The sequence below is a fragment of the Vigna unguiculata genome, chromosome 4, assembly GCF_037176805.1.
Source record: "Vigna unguiculata cultivar grain cowpea cultivar isolate G323 ecotype 2 chromosome 4, ASM3717680v1, whole genome shotgun sequence".
Classification (NCBI taxonomy): Eukaryota; Viridiplantae; Streptophyta; class Magnoliopsida; order Fabales; family Fabaceae; genus Vigna; species Vigna unguiculata.
Genome location: NC_140795.1, coordinates 4,098,534 through 4,117,748, shown reverse-complemented (window position 1 = coordinate 4,117,748; position 19,215 = coordinate 4,098,534). Strand labels below are relative to the sequence as shown.

Genomic DNA, 19,215 nt, shown 5'->3' with positions numbered 1-19,215 from the left:
ACAGTATTAAAAGGTAATAATATCAGGTTTCACATCAGTTTTCACCAAGCAACACATTCTTGGCTTCTTTCAGTTTTCCTTTCTTGCATAATGCATCAATCAATGTATTATAGGTACTAACTCTACCATATCGCCTATCGACATCCCTAGCCAGACCATCAGTCAGGTGGTCAAAGGATAAGTGGCCGAAGACCATCCGCTACATGCAGACGATCCCTTGAGTTATTGATGTGGCAATTTCTTCGGAGTAATTTAAGAGAGCTCAAGACTAGTAGAATTTTGTCGTCATAATTATGAGGGTGTCGACAGCACGCACCACCTTTCGTTCGTCAGGCTGCATTAAAACTAAACCTGTACATTAAAGTAATACAAGTCAATAATCAAATTTAAAAAACAATTAGACCATGATTAATAAAACCATAATCACAGGCTATGTCAAAAATTATAAATAGGAGGTAAGTTGTGAGAACTTTTATTTCGCATTTATTACAACATTAATTGCATTTATTCAACCAGACTTGAAATAACTTAAGCATCGAAGCAAAAAGAGATGGAACAGGAGAGAAAGAAAAGAGTAGAAACTACTACGAGAAAAAAATAGAGTCATTGAATATTTTTAGATAGGTGTCAAATCCCTATATCCGAAACACAAACATTTGACATGACATTGTAGGTCTCAACACAAGGAATAATTCCTTACCAACTATTTCGAAATATAAATTATATTTCTTGTCCATCAAAATTTTGACACCCATTGAATAGCGGTTGAAGTCTAGGATTTATAGTTTAAGGTCTAAATTTCGTCCTAAATTAAACTTTTTTTGTTGGATTGAATAGTTATATTCTGATTATTTTTATTACGACAAATTATGCAAAATATTGTTGAGAAATTTTTTGTAAAAATTAAATTGAAATCTATATAAATACTATTTAGAATTAACATTTTTTTATGTTAAAAAAAAGTTCATGGGCCAGTCTGACCCATTTGTATGTACTTTTGGGTTCTCTTGGTTTTTTTACCTAAGTCCATGTGTATCAAATCGATAGTTGTAATTAATAACAGTGAAACTAACTTGATATAAGTAAATAAATTCTTATACAAATAAGTCATTAAAAGTAATTAAAATACCTTTTAGCTCAGTGATTGATTTTGATAGTGTATCATTTGATATGGACCTTCCCCAGTATTTGTCCCTGCTTTCATTTGCAAACTCCTCCGTTACAAAATCAGAACCCTAAATTGACAGCATTCTCATTATTTTCCCATGGGTTCGAGAGGAGCCACCGTTGTGCTATCGAGAGCAAACAGGATAAGAACGAAGCTGCAGTCGGCGCTGGAAGCCACCGTTTTAGAGGTGGACGACGTGTCGCACCAGCACGCGGGTCACGCCGCCGTGAGGGGAAGTTCCGACAAGGAGACCCACTTCAACGTGAAGATCGTTTCGTCTAAGTTCGAGGGTCAGAACCTCGTGAAACGACACCGTCTCGTCTATGACCTCCTCGCCGACGAGCTTCAGTCCGGCCTGCACGCCCTCTCCATTGTCGCCAAGACGCCCAACGAAACAAGTTCGTCTAAATGACGCGTTTCGAAAGCTTGAAACTTTTCGGATGTGAGTTTGAAGCTTCGATCCTCCCATTGTTTTGAACTTGTTTGCAAACTGAGTATTTGACAGATCAAGGATCAGGTAGAACCTGTTAGGATTAATTTGTACATGACTGCATATATAAGAAGAAGATGTGAAGGAAAAACTGAAGTACGAAAATTAGTCTGTTTAAAATTTTAAATTAACTTAATACTAGTGAGTTTTTGATTATATTATGGTTGAGTTAATTTTAACCCCTAGATAAATTTATTTCGTTTTCTTTACTTTATTGGTCCATATATAGAAAATGATTGGTGATCACAGTCGTGACAACAACACTAAGCTTTTAAATTTGGGTTATGGTCTATTGGTGATACTTGATAATGTGGGAAATTGTAGAAAAATACATTTAATGTGGCTGCAATTATGGTCTCAAAATCCTTGATGTTTGGCTGTAGTAGCAGTTGTTTATAATGTGTTTTGGGTTGTCATGCTGCGATTTTTGCTGTCTTTGTTCGTTATATGTTGCAAAATCAAGGATAGTAATTAGACTGCAACTGTGGCTGGAACTGCGATTAAAATTAGCAGTGACCACTGATTTAATAGCTTTAGCTTGAAAGTCAGTACCATATCTTAGTTTACTTCATTCACCGGTCAAATATGTATCTTGTCTGTCAAGATTTTTGTGTAATGGTGGTAAATCTTGTCACTTTTTTTCTTTGATGCTTTGATTGCTTTCAATGAGTTTCCACAATTCCATTTGTGGCTGTCAAACTCGGGTGTTCAACAACAAATTCGTCTGAGTTTAAGAGCTTACCTCTCCAAATTGCCCTCACTTGTTTGTGGAAGTCTCTTGATGGAACTGCTCACTAATTGGGTGGGTTTGTTCAAAACCATGAGCTGAAGTCCAATTTCGTGAGTTAATAACTGCTTTGATTTTCAGCGAAGCAATGATGAGTTGTGGCTGGACTCTAACGATTAGGGCTCGGCTCTCTTATGTCTCTCTATTGCTTGATTCTCACGAAACAGAGTTCAGTTTTTGCTCTGTCAAATTAACAAAACAGAGCCGTCTTGTATTGACGTCATCTCTCCCCTTCTGATGCATGTCTCACCTTCTGTGACAAAGTTGCACCTCTCTGTTGGCTGGGTTGAAGTTGCCACTTCTGACACACCTTCCTCTGCTATTTGCAATAGAAAAAAGCTCCTTCCTCTGTCACACTGACCCGTTGAACTCATCCACTTGTATGAGACTCATTTTGGTCTAATCATTGCGGTCTTGATCTTGTGTGTGACTTTAATTATGTCACACTGGTAGATCTAGTTCCCTGTGGTTTTGTTTCCTTGCTTTGTTGTTGTGAAGTTGAAATATTGAATTATTGTTGTATTTACAGTATTATGTTTATGAATATATGTTATTTAAGGTTTTTTAATATTAATTTTTAAATTAGGTAAAGTCTTAAAAATTTAAGACTCAAGTCTATGAAAGCTGAGTTTATACATAGATTCTTTTAGTTTGACACATTTTCTTCTACAGTGTCATTGATGGAATCTGACTAAAGCTCCTATGATGAATTAACCTGATGCCATAAAACTTCTTATTTCATCGTTCCAATTCCTGAAGATTAGTTAGTTTTTCTTAATAGTGTAGAAGAAAGAATAAATCTGAGGAGCTTCTGTCAAACTTTTTTTATATTTTTGTAAACGGTTTTTCCTAAAGAAGTGCTTACAGGGTTGTTCTTTGTAACTTCTTACAAACAATAAATATGTAAGGAAAGACATCGGATCAGTGATAACAGTATGACCAAAGGGAGAATGGAAGCTGTCAATCAACCTATTTCTGTAATGTTTTTATGCTGATATTAGGCCAAAACATTTTAAAGTGTGCCTGGTTTTCTTCCTGCTAGTACTTGTTAAACTGCTGTATGTCACTTCGAAATTTTTGTTTTAAATATATTTTGAACTGCTTTTGCATATTTATATTTATTTACTTTCCTTTTCAGTTTTCTTCAACTTTGCTGGGAGGATGTCTCAGTGGAATTGATGCATAGAAGTATCAACTAGAAAGATGGTGGCAAACCCTCATATAAGATGGAGAACAGGGAAACTCAATTTCGTTGCTTGGATTTTTAGTGGAAGTGATTGAATGATGGAATAGATAACAATTATAATATGAAATTTTCACTTTGATTTTGCATATTGACTTACCATCTTTGACCTAAGTCTAGATAAATACCATATTTAGATTAAATTTTTATTGAGAATATTTATTTATTATCTTTTTATTTAAATTAACTTTTAAAAAGTAGTTATTATTTTATATTAAGATTGAAATTTCTCTCAATGATTATTTCATTTCCTTTTTCTTCTAATCAAAATATATTTCTGTTATTATTGTTCTAATTATGTTATTTGTGGATAAAAGTTTTTGTTAGCATACTATGGTTAGTTTGGTTGGTTAATTTAACTATAGAAAAAAAGTGTTTTTAATGACCTGAATGATTTTTGGCTGTTGGTTTAAAAAAGACTGTCAACATGATTTATTCTGGAACTTTGTTTAAATTGTGATAGAAAATAGATTTTTCATATAAAAAAAAAAGTGAATTGTATTAATGACAAATGAATGCTTAAACACAAGCTGTATATATAGACAAAAACAATCTGTATAAATCATATGTTTATTTTTATTTTATTTTTTTAACTTGTTCATGCGGTTTTTTCAAATAAGTCAGTGACAAAAAAAATATTATTGTTTTAAAATATTCTTGTATTGTAAAATCATATATATTTGTTTTAAATGTATTTTAAAGTTGATTTAACAATAATTTCAATTCTATTTTTTTAAACTGCATGCTGTTTTGAAAAATAACACCCATGCTCTCAAAACCATGAGAAATAAGAACAGATAATATTTTTTAAATAAAAATTAAAAAATAAATATCATAAATTAAAACTCAATTATAAACATTTGAGAAAAGAAAACAATAATGTTATGTTGTCTCACTCTAGCCATATTCTGGTGGATGATATTGGTAGGATAACATTAATAGATAATAAGACGAGTTTATAATTGAGGTTTTAACAATAGCATTTTGTTGTTTTTAACAGTACAAATATAATTTTATTCTTCCCTTTTTTTTTCTTTTAATTGATGGAATATAACATACATATTAATTAGGGTAAAAATATATTTCCAATATTTTTAGTCTTTATCTATTTTTAGTTAAATTTCATTTCTGTTCTTTACTCATTTAAATTAAAGATCTTACAACTACATACATGCACTAATTTATTTTCATTTATTTAAAATTGTAAATTATCTATATTTTTATGCTGCCTGTCTTCTTCTTCTTCTTCCTTTTTTTTAACCTTTTTTACTAACATACATTTCTTCAGTAATAATTACTGAACATAGTGCTAATATTTCCTTTTGTTATACAACTTATGTTTCAATACTAATACTTAGTACAATGCAATTAATCTCAGATTTATTAACTCATTAGTATCTTAAAATCAGATTTGGTTATTGATTTCTTGAATTAGACACTTGGAAAATGAATGTAGTATTGGACCATTAGGTCACGGGTTGATCCATATATATATATATATATATATATATATATATATATATATATATATATATATATATATATATATATATATATATATATATATATATATATATATATATATATATATATATATATATATATATATATATATATATATATATATATATATATATATATATATATCATTTTGTAACTTATTTTAATCTCATTTGTAATTTAAAAAAAATATTTATAATAAATAAAATGTAATTAGTTTATTTAATAAAATGAATATTTGTATAATTTATATTTAGTTTAAAATAACTGAAGAACTTTTAAAAAAATAATAAATTATACAGAAAAAAGAAAAAAAATACCATTACTAGTTAATGTAATAAAGTTATAAAAATAGTAAAATAGAAAGTTATATGTAAAAAGTACATACGCAAAAAAGAAAAATTACCTTTATTAGTTAGTGTAATAATATTATAAAAATAGGAAAATATAAATTCTTTTTGTTATGTAAATGCTTTTTTAAAATAATATTTAAATTTGAAAAATTAATTACTCAAAAGATAAAATTAGAAAAAATATATATATATATACAGAAAAAAGAAAAATCACCTTTATAAGTTATTGTAATACAATTATAAAAATAGTAAAATAGAAAGTTACATGTAGAAATAAAATTACCTTTATTAGATATTAATAAAATTATAAAATTACCTTTATTAGATATTAATAAAATTATAAAAATAATAAAATATAAAGTTATATATTCTTTTAAAATTATATATTTTAATATAATTAAAATGTGACACATGAAAGTGAAAATCTATTAAGTATAAATATAAATAATATATAATATATTTGTTAAAAAAATTATTAATCATCAAATTTAGCAAGAAAATTATAAATCCATAATAGAAATTTATAACAGAATGAAATTTTAATCATGAATAAGACATAAAACAATTTTATAGTTTTTTGAGGTGAACTATAATGAATATATTGATTTTTGTTTTTTTTGTTGTGAGTGATTTTTATCATCACCACTCCATACACAGTTACAGAAAACCCTTCCTATTCCTAAAGTTTCACTTTGACGGCAGTTTATATTCCCCAGTAAGGCTACTCTCAAATCAAATCCTTTGTGCCCTAATTCCTCAAATCGGAACCTCACTCTCCATCGCCCCAGTCCTTAATTCCGATCAACGCCTTTGTAGTCGTTGATTATCAGGTACTTCATCACATCTTCCATCCATTTTACAATACAGTACTTCCCTTGTATATGTTTTATTTTCTTAGAATATGATTTTGAGGGTTTTCTCCCAGAAATAATCGATGTGGATCTGTAACTTTGGGGCCAAAATTAGGGGAATTCGGTCAAGTAGTAGTTCTAGAAGCCTCTTTGTTTCTACACCCTCCAAAAGATTGTTCTTTGTTTTTATTTTTCTCTTTTGTTGGCTGTAATGTTTGCATGTATTTATATTTTATTGAACTTTGATGCTAGTGTTTACCATCGTTGATATGGGTTCAGTTCTTGATTTTTTTTTAATGGGTCTGTTTTTTTCCTTTAAAGTACAAGTTTTTACTTAGTGAAAATGTGGCTGCGAGTTCTGTGTGAGGATTTCACCATTCTGAATTGAAAGGAATTGTGTGACTATATGATCAATGTGTCTTTGACTCCATTTAATTTTTTAAGTCTTCACAGATTTTTTCCATGACTAATTGGTTGAATGTACCTGTAGTCCTTTTTTTTTTTTAATTTTGAAAACAGTGTGATTAATTTTTGATTAATACTTGTGTGTTTAATCGAGGAGGTGTTTTAAAATGTAAGATAGTTGTTTCTTGTTTGATTTTGATGTGTATTTATAGTTTTACTTTTTTTTAGTCCACTTTATTTATCTAGAACCTATCTCCTAGAACTTGGGGCTTTGTAGGTGAGTTGGGGAGGGGATGCACTTTGGTTGTTCATTGTTTTCATTGATTCAATTAAGAATCTAATGATCTTTATTGTTCATGCAGTCGGTTGGTGGAAACTCTGTTATTCTGTTTTATTGAAGAAGTTCGACAATGGATGATTGGGGTAATAATATCTTGGCTTCACTTTTTGTTTTTATATCCACATAAGTTGTTTGATGTTAATGTAATGACTGGAATCTTGCTTTTATTGATAAAATTCTTTCATCATATGGTATGTAAAAAATTTCATTATTTTCATTCAGTATGTATTTTTCTTTTTTTATATTTTTTTACCTCCAGTGTCCAGACATATTTGACATTTTCTCTTGTCATCATCTTTTTTTTGGGATATTATTGTATGTTTCACAAATTATTAGAGAAAACTATCTATGAATCTGCTTGGTGCTCATGTTTTGTTCATTGTCACTATGTTTTGAATAATTTAAAAGGTATGAGATTTGGTTAAGCTATCAATTTGTATGTATGGACCTTGTCATAACAAAAAATGATTGTAATATTAATTCATGTTTGAATCAGTAAAGATTAAATAAGCCCATTACTTTAATAGTTTTGTTCTATTATTTTTAATAGTAGTTAAAATGGATAAATTTATAAGGAAATGCTCAATTGTAGATATGAATTTTGAAAACTGTAAGCAAATCACATTACTCAAAGTCAGACACTTTTAACTGATTTTAAATCTTTCCAACTAAAAATAAATTTATTTTAATTTCAAATACAACATATGTGTATGAGCCTGTATATTATGTTTCTTCTACTATCTTTTGTAGCCTGTTAATTTGAGACTGTTTGTTGCAGAGGATGAACAAATTGCTCCTCTTGATCTTAAATTAAAAGATCCAGTTAAAAGTCAATGGGATGATGAGGATGTGGATGATAATGATGTGAAGGAATCATGGGAGGATGAAGACGAACCTGCTCCGGTATGGACAATTGAACATGATGTAACGGCAACTAATTGTTTGTGTATGATTGTACTTGTTTGTGATCTGGGAAGTAAGATGGTCATTTCCCATTCCTATCAAATAACATTCCTGTTGGTGATTAACACACCTTTTATACTACTGCTATGCTATGCCAATGCAACTTCTGTTACTATAGTTATTAGCCAATGTGATTTATACTAGAGTCTGGTAGTTATATTTTTTTTATCTTTGTTTACCTGTCCATTATCTTCTATAGAGGGGGTTGTATAAAACTAAAAAAATTGCAGGTAGTTCGGTACACACTTTTATCAATAATTATGTTTTTTACTACAATTAAATTAGAGTTTCGTGATTATTTCAGTTTTGATTTGGTATTTCTAATAATTATTCTTCTGTTTTCTCCTTAGTTATTAATTGCCAGAATTTGTTTGTTACTTTGAATAATGTTGTCAGGCACCTGCGGCACCTGCTGTAAAACCTACTGAAAAGGCTTCAAAAAAATCCTCTGATAAAGCTGCTGATAAGAAGGGTAAGACAATAGAACCCATAAAGGAAGAACCATTGGATGCTGTGGCTGAAAAACTTCGCCAACAAAGGTATATTGTCTTTTATCCAATTTGAGCTTCCAGACGTTGTTTTATAATGTTTGTTATGAGTACACTGACAGGTATAACTTGCTACTGAACTTCACATGTAAAAGTGTGTGGGTATGCTACATATGCTGGCTAGGAAAGTATGATTGTGAACAAGGGAAAATTGTAACCCGGCCATAACACTGAATTTTCATAGTTGGTTTCAATTACTCTTAATGCAACTTGGTTTTGTTTGCATGATAAAACAGTCTGCTAAATATCAATTATTGTGTTGTTTAAGTACATTTCACTTTGTTAGGGCTATGTGTTCTTTGACTTTTACTTGGACTACTTTGTTCAAGTGCAATGATATATAGGTTTACTTTTAGTAGTTGCAGTATTTACATAAAGATATCTAAGGGGTTTGTGTCATCTAGCTCTGATAAAGAAACATGAAGACATTTAGAAAAAGGCAGATCACTAACTTAGACAATGCAGTTTTATCTAGTTTCCTATTTATTTTATCACAGATTAGTTGAAGAAGCGGATTATAAGTCCACTAAGGAATTGTTTGGTGGTGGAAAAGATGAAAAGAACCTTGACACTTTCATACCGAAATCTGAAAGTGATTTCTTGGAGTATGCAGAGCTCATCTCACACAAGCTTCGTTCTTTTGAGGTCAGTTAAATACTCCTGCTTTCTTCTTTCCTTAAATATGTGTCAAAAGTGCATTCTAATTTTCTTTTCTGAAATGCAGAAAAGTTTTCATTATATGGGCTTGCTGAAGGCAGTAATGAGACTATCAATGACCTCTCTAAAAGGGGCGGATGCCAAAGATATTGCATCTTCAGTAACTGCCATTGCAAATGAGAAGATCAAGGCAGAAAAAGAAGCCAATGCTGGTAAAAAGAAGACAGGTAAGTTCATATTGGATGCCCTTTGTTTCTGTTCTATTTTTGTTGATTTTGTCTCATTTCTTTTGGGTGTTTTCGTTGTTTTTATACTGCAGGTGGCAAGAAAAAGCAACTTAATGTTGACAAGCCTGATGAGGATTTTATACCTGCCGATCGATATGATGCTCTGGATGATTATGATTTCATGTGAAAATTTTTGGTCCAGTTCCATTCATATTCAGTTACGGGATTCAACATAGGACGTTGGGACAAGACCCTTCGGCATACCCTTGTCAAAAGTTAATGAGTGCTGTCCCGTATTTTGTCTTAATAAGAGTGTGCATCAGTGTTTTGTTTTCTCATCGTCAATTTTGTCACCCCCATATACTTGGAAGTTAGTTATATGATTTATAGAACTTAAAAAGGTTTGAAGATGAACGTGGCAACATTCAACATTACCTTCAACTTGGGGACATTTAATGTTCTTGGACTGTAAGAATAGAACTTGACTTTTTTTTTGTTGTTAAGGGAACTTGTCATTGTCTTCTGTTAATGTCGGATTTTAGCATTGATTTCCTGTTTGATGTGCACTGTAATGATAGAGATGAATACAAAATGCTTAGTCAAAAGAGCGAGTCCTTATTTGAATCCTGGTCCCTTAGGATTAAGATGATGATTAGCTTACAAGAATCAATCCTTCATTGAAGAGTAAAATATCCTATGAAAGAAAATGTAATGGTAAATTTTAAAAAAATGCCATATTGAAGTAGACTTTTTCCTCCACATTTTTTCATCTATCTATAAAGTTATTAATTTCCTTTTCAATCACTTAATTTTCTCGACAACATGTTGGTCCTCCCATGTACAAGTGTCACTAATCTTTTTAGTCTGTGTAAATAATACTAATCTGTTATATATACATTCAAATAAGACATGGATTATTCCATATTTCTTTTAAGGTTTAATTATATTTTTGGTTTCCATTTTAGAGTCAAAATCTCAAAATGGTACCTAAATTTTTAAAAGTCTCAAAATGGTTCCATTTTTGTTGAAACGTTTCACGTTTGCTCTTTTTGTTAAGTCAAGGTTGACGCCTTTAGAGGGAGTGTAAGTTTCTCGATTTTTTGAATTTTTTTATTATTTTTTATTTTAATTTTTTTAAAAAAATCAAAAAAATTGCCATGTGTCAAGTGTCACGTGACAGTGACACGTATTTCCTTAGTCTCAATTTGGTCTCTTTATTTTAATTTGTCTCAATTTAGTTTCAATTTTTGTAAAAATTAACAATTTTGTCCCTCTTCAAATTGAAACAAAAATTAATTTTATATAAATGTTATACAAATATTTTTATTAAATTTGATATTTTTATTCAAATTGATATTTTTATTATATATTTTTAACATAACTAAGTTTATTTAAAATTATGTTTTACATTCCACTTTACTTAAAATTATTTTTCAAATTTTAAATTTATGTGTTTTATTGTTATATGAACTAGTTAATTTATGAATTTTTTTCTATTAACATTATTTTCTATTAACAAATTTTAAACCATTTTAAATAAAGTTCAATGTAAAATATTAATTAAATGAACTTAATTTGGTTAAAAATATTTACTTGAAATATCAATTTTGATGGAAATATTTGTGTACATTTATATAAAAATTAAATTTGATTTCAATTTGGAAAGGGACAAAATTGCTAATTTTTACAAAAATTGGGACTAAATTGAGACAAATTAAAATAAAGGGATCAAATTGAGACTAAAGAAATGACACGTGGTGTAATACTGACACATGTCACTGTCACTGCCACATCACTCTGTCACTGCCACGTGGCACGATGACAACTTGACACGTGGCAATTTTTTGATTTTTTTAAAAAAATTCAAAATAATAAATAATAATAAATAATAAATAATAAAAAAAATTAAAAAATCAAGGAACTGACACGTTACACTCCCTCTAACGGTGTCAACCTTGACTTAACGGAAAGGGCAAACATGAGACGTTTGAACAAAAAAGGGGACCATTTTGAGACTTTTAAAAATTTGGGTACCATTTTGAGATTTTGATTCCAAAATTGGAACCAAAGGCATAATTAAACATTCTTTTAACAAAAAAGTTTGAACATATTTCACCAACATTTTCTTAAATTATTGAGTGAGATATTAAAAACAGAATACTCATTTAAACTCCTTCCTATGCTGCAGTGTGGTATATAAATTATCTAAAATAAGTTTGTTCTTAATCCACATTTGGATAAAAGAAAACAATGTTAGACACAAAGAATTCATGAAAAAAATAGTGTGCTTAAATTTTAAACTGCCTCTTAACAAATGTCTAAATTGGCGTTCAACTTTAATATATTGTACAAAGAAAAAAGTTAACTGAGTTGAGTTCATCCCTAAATTATTCGGGAATTTTAAAGAAGTTTTAAAACTTTTTTTTAATCTAATTCTTAATTGATTGAAACATCAATAAATTACAATTTATGATAGTTTTAAAAAAGTTTAAAAAGTCAGTTATCATACATATTATATAGATATAGAGAGTTAGAATGCTCTAGAATATTTTCAAACAATTTAATAATTTACTAAAGATGATTATATTCTAAAGATATATTTTCTAATACATTATCGAATAATTAAAATAACAAAATTTCGTGGTCTATCTTTTTTTAATATTTTTTTAAAATTACCAAATAGGTTTTTAATTCTTATAAGATGAGTAAGTATTTATTTTGATTTTATAATTTCTCTTCTAGTTTTTCTAAAATTAAACAAAAGGTCAAATAACACATTAGTATTATGATAAAATATTAATATACGACATATATGACATATAAAAAAACTTCTATTTTTTTTTAAATTCATAAAATAAATTTCATTTAATAGTTTTTAAATAAATATTAAAAATGACAATAAAAACAGTGTTATTAAATTTAAAAAAAAATGATATTTATGAATATTAGAATAAAATGTCACTAACTACAAACAATTATTTCCGATTTTACAAAGACAAATAAAAAAATATATCGGTCAAAATCAATTCTTTCTAATTTTAATTTTACTAAAAATATATTTAAGATTTAAAACAAAATCAATTTTAAAAAAAAAAATTCAAGGAGTGTGTTTAAGAGAACTTCTTAAACAACGTGTTGGTGGCTATATATAGCAGTCATTGTTGACCTTATATGCATGTATCCGTGGTGCTTTCTATAAGCCACCCAAATTCCAAAGTTGATTATTGGAATCAATCACCAAATCTAGGAAGTGATGATTTTAGCATTTAAATGAACGAATGGAATTGCGTGTTTTCCTCTTTTCAATTCCATCGCAAACCGTGTTTCCCTCTGATCTTTTGGAGCCACAAATGAACGAAACCAGACCCCTCATTAAAGAAGGAATGATGAGCTGAAAACTGAAGAACACTCTTTTGAACCATTGTTTCCTCCACCCACTTCCCCTTTCTTCCCTCCTTTTTCTGTTTGTTCTTCCTTCGCTGGGACACATCCACAAACGGTGAAGGTTTTGCAAACATGAGTGGTAAATCCTCCGTCTCCAAGGAACTCCACGCCAAGCACACAAAGGTGCAATTTTTCCCCACACCTTTTCGTTTTTTCTCATCTACTTCATCTGGGTGATGATGATGATGATGTTGAGTGCTATCAACTATCGATTAGTTGGGTTTACGTTCATGTTTTTCTTTATCATAATGTTTTTGACAATGTGTTTTCGTGTATTGGGTCGTGTGAATCTAGCAACAACGTCTTTTACTTTGTTTTCTGAATGGATGCAGATATTAGAGGGACTTGTTAAGCTACCCGACAACAGGGAATGTGCAGATTGCGGAACAAAGTATGTGCCTTAGTTTCATAAGCCGTTGTTTTATGTTGAGTATAGATTTCATGTTTGCTTGAAATTACATAGGCACTTCATGTGGTTTCTTAAAAATTTGCATGAGATAAAGTAGTCGAGAGACGTGGAAATAACTCGCTTAAAAAAATACACAATGCAATGTGTTAAGGAATTAGGGGGATGAGAAAAATCTCTGATGGTACAAAAATAGTTAAGGAATTACTATAGAAGGGGTATTGAGTGAAAATCCAAGAAATTATCGGAGTGGCAGTGTAATTTCCTAATTTCAACTATAACAAGTCTCTTTCGGGGAGGGGGAGTCTTAAACAGTTTTGGGTACTTGTGTTCTATGCCCATAGATAATGGTTCTACATCAGATATCCAAAAGGATTTGTGTTTGTACTTAGTTCAAAGTTTTCCTTTTTATTCACTTTGCTGTTCCTATCCTTTGATTTTGGGATCAGCTTGGGTTTTAGCACAGATTATTTACTTTGAAATTGTTTAGGTTTTTTTTCATATTTTTTAAGAACATATTTTTAATATTTCAGGGCACCGCGATGGGCAAGTGTGAACTTAGGAATATTCATTTGCATGCAATGTTCAGGAATTCATCGGAGTCTTGGAGTACATATATCACAGGTTTACATACATATCTTCTTCTGTTTCGGTGTACAAATTGATAATTGGCTAAGCCTTCTGATTTTGCTGCTAGGTGCGATCCACAACTTTGGATACCTGGTTGCCAGATCAAGTTTCTTTTATGCAATGTAAGAAGTACACAATTTGGTTTCATATTTCTGAGTCAAAAATATTGTTAAGCATATTATGAGATAGTAAATAGTTAGATACTATGAGTAACTCGGTTGCCTTTTCAGAACAAGGGAATTAACTAGTTTTGTCAGAAGGTTAGATGTTGGTCTGTCAAAATTGTATTAGTAATTCATGTAAGTGGTATGGTACATTCCATATATATGTATGTAGATATATCATTTATATGAGATTACGTAATATCCATTTAATTGGTTGGTGAAACTAGATATTCATGGAAGATAGGATAATTGTTAGAAAAAATACTGAGCTCTTGAATTCTCTTGCAGCTGAATGCATTTAGTACTTTGGTTGTCTGCAGAATGTGTACCTAGCTCATCTCTTGATTTGTTGTATTTTATGCAGTAATGGGTAATGCGAGGTCAAATAAGCACTGGGAGGCAGAGTTACCACCAAATTTTGACAGAAATGGATATGGAATCGAGAGATTTATTCGTTCGAAGTGAGTTGAAACTGTTAAGGAAATATTGTGAACAGCATTGCTTGTTTGCATAAGCTTAAACTTGCATCTAATTTACCCTATTTTGATGCTGTCAACTTGCTTAAAATTTTCCAGGTATGTGGAGAAAAGATGGGCTTCAAAGGGTGAACTACAACCAGCTTCAAAGTCAGCTGAAATAATCTTTAACCGGAATGAGTCACCAGCTACTGGGTCCAAGAGTGGTATTCAGAAGAATAGGAGATTGTCTCTTGAGGAAAGCATTCTTGTGAAACATATGAACCATATTCCGCTTCCGACAACAAGATCTCCGACACCAAGATCTCAGGAGGTATTCATGTTTAATCAAGTTCAATTCTGGATAAAGAATTTTCTTGCACTCATACCTATACATTGGATCATTTAAAGAACTACTAAGATGCACTGTTTAGTCTGCATATGGGTGGCCATTTACGGTTTACCTAGTTTACTATTAGATACTGTGATCAAAATGGTATCTTATTGAATTCAATGTCCACTCTGAAATATTTTTTCCATAATATTCTCTTTGTGCTCTTCTCAAAAAAATTTTGCCTTCCAATATCTACTACATCACAAAAAGCCGATAAAAGTTTATCTTTTGTAATTCAGCGGTCCCCTGATATGCAAAATAAGCTTTCACCTGTACCATTAAGGAGGCCATCTGCATCATATGATTTTGACAACTCCAGGATGAAGAACAATGGTACTGTTGACCATTTTGGCTTGTTTTCCCCCCCTAATGCTAAACAGGAATTCTCAACTACACCTCCTAGCTGGATAACGTTCGATTGTAAGACGGAAATACTTTTATTGCACATTTTTTGTTCAATATCCTTGCACTCTTCGTATTGGAACTAATAAGATGGTTTAATCTCATGTTATGCATTTCATGTGTGCAGGAGAAGGCTTATGAGGTATGTTTGTAGATTGTTGAGCTAGCTCTTTGTGTAGATGCCACAGCATTGTAGTTGAAGAAGGTCTTGTAATGTTGCATGAACTTTGAGCTGCATTGATCTGGTGTGTACTTCTCTTTTCCAACGATTACAATGTTGATTTGATGTTTTGCTTTGTTTTCATTTTCAGATGACCCTTATATTTTTTCATATTTTCCTGAAATCATAAGATTTGTCATGGTCTGTGGCTGTAGAACTACCTGAAATAGTTCAACTAAGCTCAAAGTGCATCCTTATACAATACAATGCTTCCAACATTTGAGATAACTAGTTTGCATATTGATAAACATTTGAGATAACCATGTTTCCAAGTTTCTTAGTTTTAGTGCAAGAGATTGGTCTCACGTGCATAATTTGATACATGGCATATATCTTGAAAACAATTCATACTGAAGATTATGTTTCCTCACAGGTTTGATAACAACGTTTGCAATCAACACACTGCAGCAGGATATAAATTTTGTGCACGTTTGCACTACTTTGGTGTTGATGTATCACAGCCTATGGTCGTTCATAAAATGGTTTGATCAGTACTGTAGCTTCTATCACTTTTTCCTTCTTACAGCCATTGGTTGATATTAAGAAAAGATCAAAGGAAGTAAATACTAAATAGCAGTTCTTTTCTTATCAGTGTCAGTTCAAGAGTCTGTGACTGGTGATGTTGTCATATGCCCCAGCCTAAGTTTGATCTTTTCTAGTGCAACTTTTTCTTTTATTCATCAGTGAAATACATAGCAATCTTAACCTTCTTTCTGCATTGAATTTTGGGTTGCTTATCAATGGTTCATTGGCCAGAAGTTTTATCTTAGTTGCCTTGAAACTGAAAATCTTGCAGTGCCATTACTGTGCAGGCTTTAATATTTCTAAGCAGGTGAGGAAATATAATGGTTTAATATTTGTCAAAATAACATTAGTTTAAATAGCTTTATAATACAATTGAAATAGTTTTCCCACTCCTTTTCAAGGTTTTTTTTATTTTCTAATTACATATTATAACTTTTTTTTTTTAAAAATCAAAATTTTAGTTAAAGTTTTCTGCTTAAAAAGGTGTATGATCGTGAGCAATTGGTCACAGAACCTAACTTTTAAAGCGTGTATATTAACGTGCTAATAAATAATAAGCCTTTAATATAATGAAAAGAATTTAATGATATTTTAAAGAATCAAAGCTGAACAAAATTTGTAATATTAAACATGGTAATTAGCAATCAATTTTTTATTTAATGAATATTAAGTGTACTTCATTCAGAAATATATATAAATATGATGAAAAGACTTGAAAGTGACACTAAAAATTTACTCTGGGAGTAAATTTATAAAATATTTAATATGAATTGAGAATAGGTAACTTTTTCTCCTTTACATATTTCCATCTCATTCCAGCACAACATAAAAATATATTAATGGGTGCAAAATCGTCACGGTGAGACTGCTCGCATTGTAGTTTACCCTCCACAAAATCAAAATCTGATTATGAACCTCTCTATCTCTCTCAACGTATAAAGGCGGGAAAACACCGAAATTCTCCCTGGACGATCAAACTATGAAATCTCTCTCAACGTAGCTTCAAACTCTAACGTACTCTCTCTCTCCTTCTTTCTCCTTCTTCTTCGATGCTTTCAGAAATTCACTTTCTAAATTTGCGGTAGCTTCAATTTCTTCTGTTCAGAGGCCATCTCCTCTCTGTGCGAAGCTCATCTCGGTATGCCTCGTATTTTCTCTTTCGTTCTCCTCAGAAAATTAACTCACGTGTTAATTAACTTGTTAGTTGTCACATTAATTAAGTTTCAGATTTGGATTGTTGACAATTGCATCCAGAATTTTCTGAGCTAGACTTCCAATTCTGTACTGCTCAATTCAATTGTCTGTTACTTAGCTCTGAGTTTTTCTTTTCTTGTTTGATTCCAAGAAAAATGGAGAAACTCAGGCCAGCGTGGGCTGTCAAGGCAATCATCGTCATTGTTTTCACTTCGACTCTTTTCCGATGCGTCTGCGGCGAGAATCATACCGTCGGCGGAGCCTCAGGCTGGGATCTCAGTTCCAACATCCAGGCCTGGTCATCTACGACAACGTTTAATATCGGAGACGATCTCGGTACGTATCCATGTGTATATGTTCATCTTAATTAATCCACGCATGCGTGCACCACACACACATACATATGTTTCTTCATTTCCGTTCATCTTAATTAATCCAGCATGCATGCACGAAAGCATTTATATCTTAAGAGAAATTAATTTCTGCCAAGCATAACGTGTTCAGTCGCAACCTTCGAGTTTCAGATGGTTTAACAGCAGAGTAATAGTTAATTAGTTCAAGTTCTATTTTGAATTTTTGTTATCAGAATCGTTGAGGACAAACACGTTTTCTAATCTAGAATGCGTTATTTTCTCTGTAGCCAAAAATTCTGATCATTCTTCAGTACATTTTCGTTTATTTGGAAGATAGTTTAGCGAAGTGAAACGAACGATGACGAACCAAAGGGCATTTTCGGCACAAAAGATTATATATTTTTTTATTGGTTAAATTAAAATTTCTTTTGCTCTTTATTTTTTAAATACAATTTTGATTTATTTTTCAGATTTTAGTATTTATATTTTAAAATATCTTTTTATCTAATTCTTCATTTTTCATGTGTATTTTTAAAATTTTAATTACTTAAATTATTTTTAAGGTATTTTCAATACATGTTAGATTTAAAGTTTAATTAAATAAAAAGTCAAAATGAAAAAGATATAAAATTAAAGATTCAGTTAAGGAATTTTGAAAATAAGGAAATAAATTCAGAAATAAAAAATAGAGAAACAAAAATGGTATTTTAAAAAATCAAAGCTGAACAAAATTTGTAATATTAAACTGTCAGCAAACTAAAATAATAAAAGTTTTGGCGTTGTTTGGTTGGCAGTATTCTCGTACACGCCGGTTCACGACGTGGTGGAGGTAAACCAACTAGGTTACGACACGTGTACGATAGCCAACGCGCTTGCCACGTACGATAATGGAGAAACCGTGATTCACTTAGGCGGAGCGGGAACGCGATACTTCGTGTGTGGCCGAATGGGCCACTGTCAACAGGGCCTTAAACTCCAAGTCCAAGTTCTAGCCCAGTCCAACAACGGAACCAACGACGATGAAAACCAAGACCCCGGTACCGCTTCTTCTCCTGCGCCTCGTTCTTCTCCGCCGCCTCCTTCTCCTCCACCGCCTCCTTCTCCTCCACCGCCTCACCGTGTCGAACACTCTCCCGCAGATGAGCCCTCACCCTGCGACTCCTCCGGTACAGACGAGCGTTTTGGGGTGGTGCCGTTAATTACGCTCGTAATCGTGCTCGCTTTCGCCCACGCTCCTTTCTTCTTCGCTTTTCCACGCCTCCGTTTTCATCTCATGCGTTTAAATTTCTATCTTGCTGCATTTTAGTTTTACCTTGGCCTATTGCTCAGGGCGTATATGAATGTTTCGGTCTGAAATTGAATAATGAGTCTGCTTTGTGCGTATTCAATGTGAATATTTTCTCAGGATGCATCATGGTATGTACTTTCCTTTCTTGTAAAGTACTAGTTGCAGCTCTGCATGCATATTCAAAGTGAATATTTTCTGTGGTTACAAA

General features: G+C 31.3%; 4 protein-coding genes across 6 annotated transcripts; all 4 read left to right on the top strand.

The window, feature by feature from the left end:
- The first annotated feature begins 1,155 nt into the window (after positions 1-1,155).
- Positions 1,156-3,924, top strand: LOC114181362 (BolA-like family protein). 2 transcript variants are annotated; one of them, XR_014994349.1, is made up of 2 exons: positions 1,156-1,685; positions 3,584-3,924. XR_014994349.1 is itself a non-coding variant. In XM_085672279.1 (2 exons), the coding sequence occupies exon 1, from the start codon at positions 1,266-1,268 to the stop codon at positions 1,578-1,580; it is 315 nt and encodes a 104-aa protein (XP_085528405.1). In that variant the 5' UTR covers positions 1,160-1,265; the 3' UTR covers positions 1,581-1,610; positions 3,584-3,924. The 2 variants fall into 2 exon arrangements, 1 of the variants encoding a protein (XP_085528405.1); XM_085672279.1 differs by having other exon boundaries at positions 1,160-1,610.
- Positions 3,925-6,185: 2,261 nt separating this feature from the next.
- On the top strand, positions 6,186-10,061 carry LOC114182614 (uncharacterized). Of its 2 annotated transcripts, none has more exons than XM_028069512.2 (7): positions 6,186-6,371; positions 7,160-7,220; positions 7,916-8,040; positions 8,497-8,639; positions 9,146-9,293; positions 9,373-9,532; positions 9,625-10,061. In XM_028069512.2, exons 2-7 carry the CDS (start codon positions 7,208-7,210, stop codon positions 9,717-9,719), a joined length of 684 nt encoding a protein of 227 aa, XP_027925313.2. In that variant the 5' UTR covers positions 6,186-6,371; positions 7,160-7,207; the 3' UTR covers positions 9,720-10,061. The 2 variants fall into 2 exon arrangements, with proteins under 2 accessions (XP_027925313.2, XP_027925314.2); XM_028069513.2 differs by having other exon boundaries at positions 6,221-6,407.
- A 2,683-nt stretch (positions 10,062-12,744) lies between these two features.
- On the top strand, positions 12,745-16,370 carry LOC114181872 (putative ADP-ribosylation factor GTPase-activating protein AGD15). The gene is made up of 9 exons (XM_028068486.2): positions 12,745-13,099; positions 13,309-13,367; positions 13,916-14,006; positions 14,080-14,134; positions 14,541-14,637; positions 14,752-14,965; positions 15,265-15,445; positions 15,555-15,672; positions 16,021-16,370. Coding segments are annotated over exons 1-8 (750 nt in total). The 5' UTR covers positions 12,745-13,048; the 3' UTR covers positions 15,557-15,672; positions 16,021-16,370.
- Positions 16,371-16,553: 183 nt separating this feature from the next.
- On the top strand, positions 16,554-19,215 carry LOC114181873 (blue copper protein 1a-like). Its single transcript, XM_028068488.2, has 3 exons — positions 16,554-17,310; positions 17,518-17,702; positions 18,514-19,215. Exons 2-3 carry the CDS (start codon positions 17,522-17,524, stop codon positions 19,023-19,025), a joined length of 693 nt encoding a protein of 230 aa, XP_027924289.2. The 5' UTR covers positions 16,554-17,310; positions 17,518-17,521; the 3' UTR covers positions 19,026-19,215.

Coding starts and splice junctions, on each gene's coding strand:
- LOC114181362 (XM_085672279.1), top strand. CDS start 1,266: ATGGGTTCGAGAGGAGCCACCGTTGTGCTATCGAGAGCAAACAGGATA.
- LOC114181873 (XM_028068488.2), top strand. CDS start 17,522: ATGGAGAAACTCAGGCCAGCGTGGGCTGTCAAGGCAATCATCGTCATT. Junction 17,703..18,513: donor TAATATCGGAGACGATCTCG/GTACGTATCCAT, acceptor TTTGGTTGGCAG/TATTCTCGTACACGCCGGTT.
- LOC114181872 (XM_028068486.2), top strand. CDS start 13,049: ATGAGTGGTAAATCCTCCGTCTCCAAGGAACTCCACGCCAAGCACACA. Junction 13,100..13,308: donor TCCACGCCAAGCACACAAAG/GTGCAATTTTTC, acceptor GAATGGATGCAG/ATATTAGAGGGACTTGTTAA. Junction 14,966..15,264: donor CGACACCAAGATCTCAGGAG/GTATTCATGTTT, acceptor TTTGTAATTCAG/CGGTCCCCTGATATGCAAAA.
- LOC114182614 (XM_028069512.2), top strand. Junction 8,640..9,145: donor GAAAAACTTCGCCAACAAAG/GTATATTGTCTT, acceptor ATTTTATCACAG/ATTAGTTGAAGAAGCGGATT. Junction 9,294..9,372: donor ACAAGCTTCGTTCTTTTGAG/GTCAGTTAAATA, acceptor TCTGAAATGCAG/AAAAGTTTTCATTATATGGG.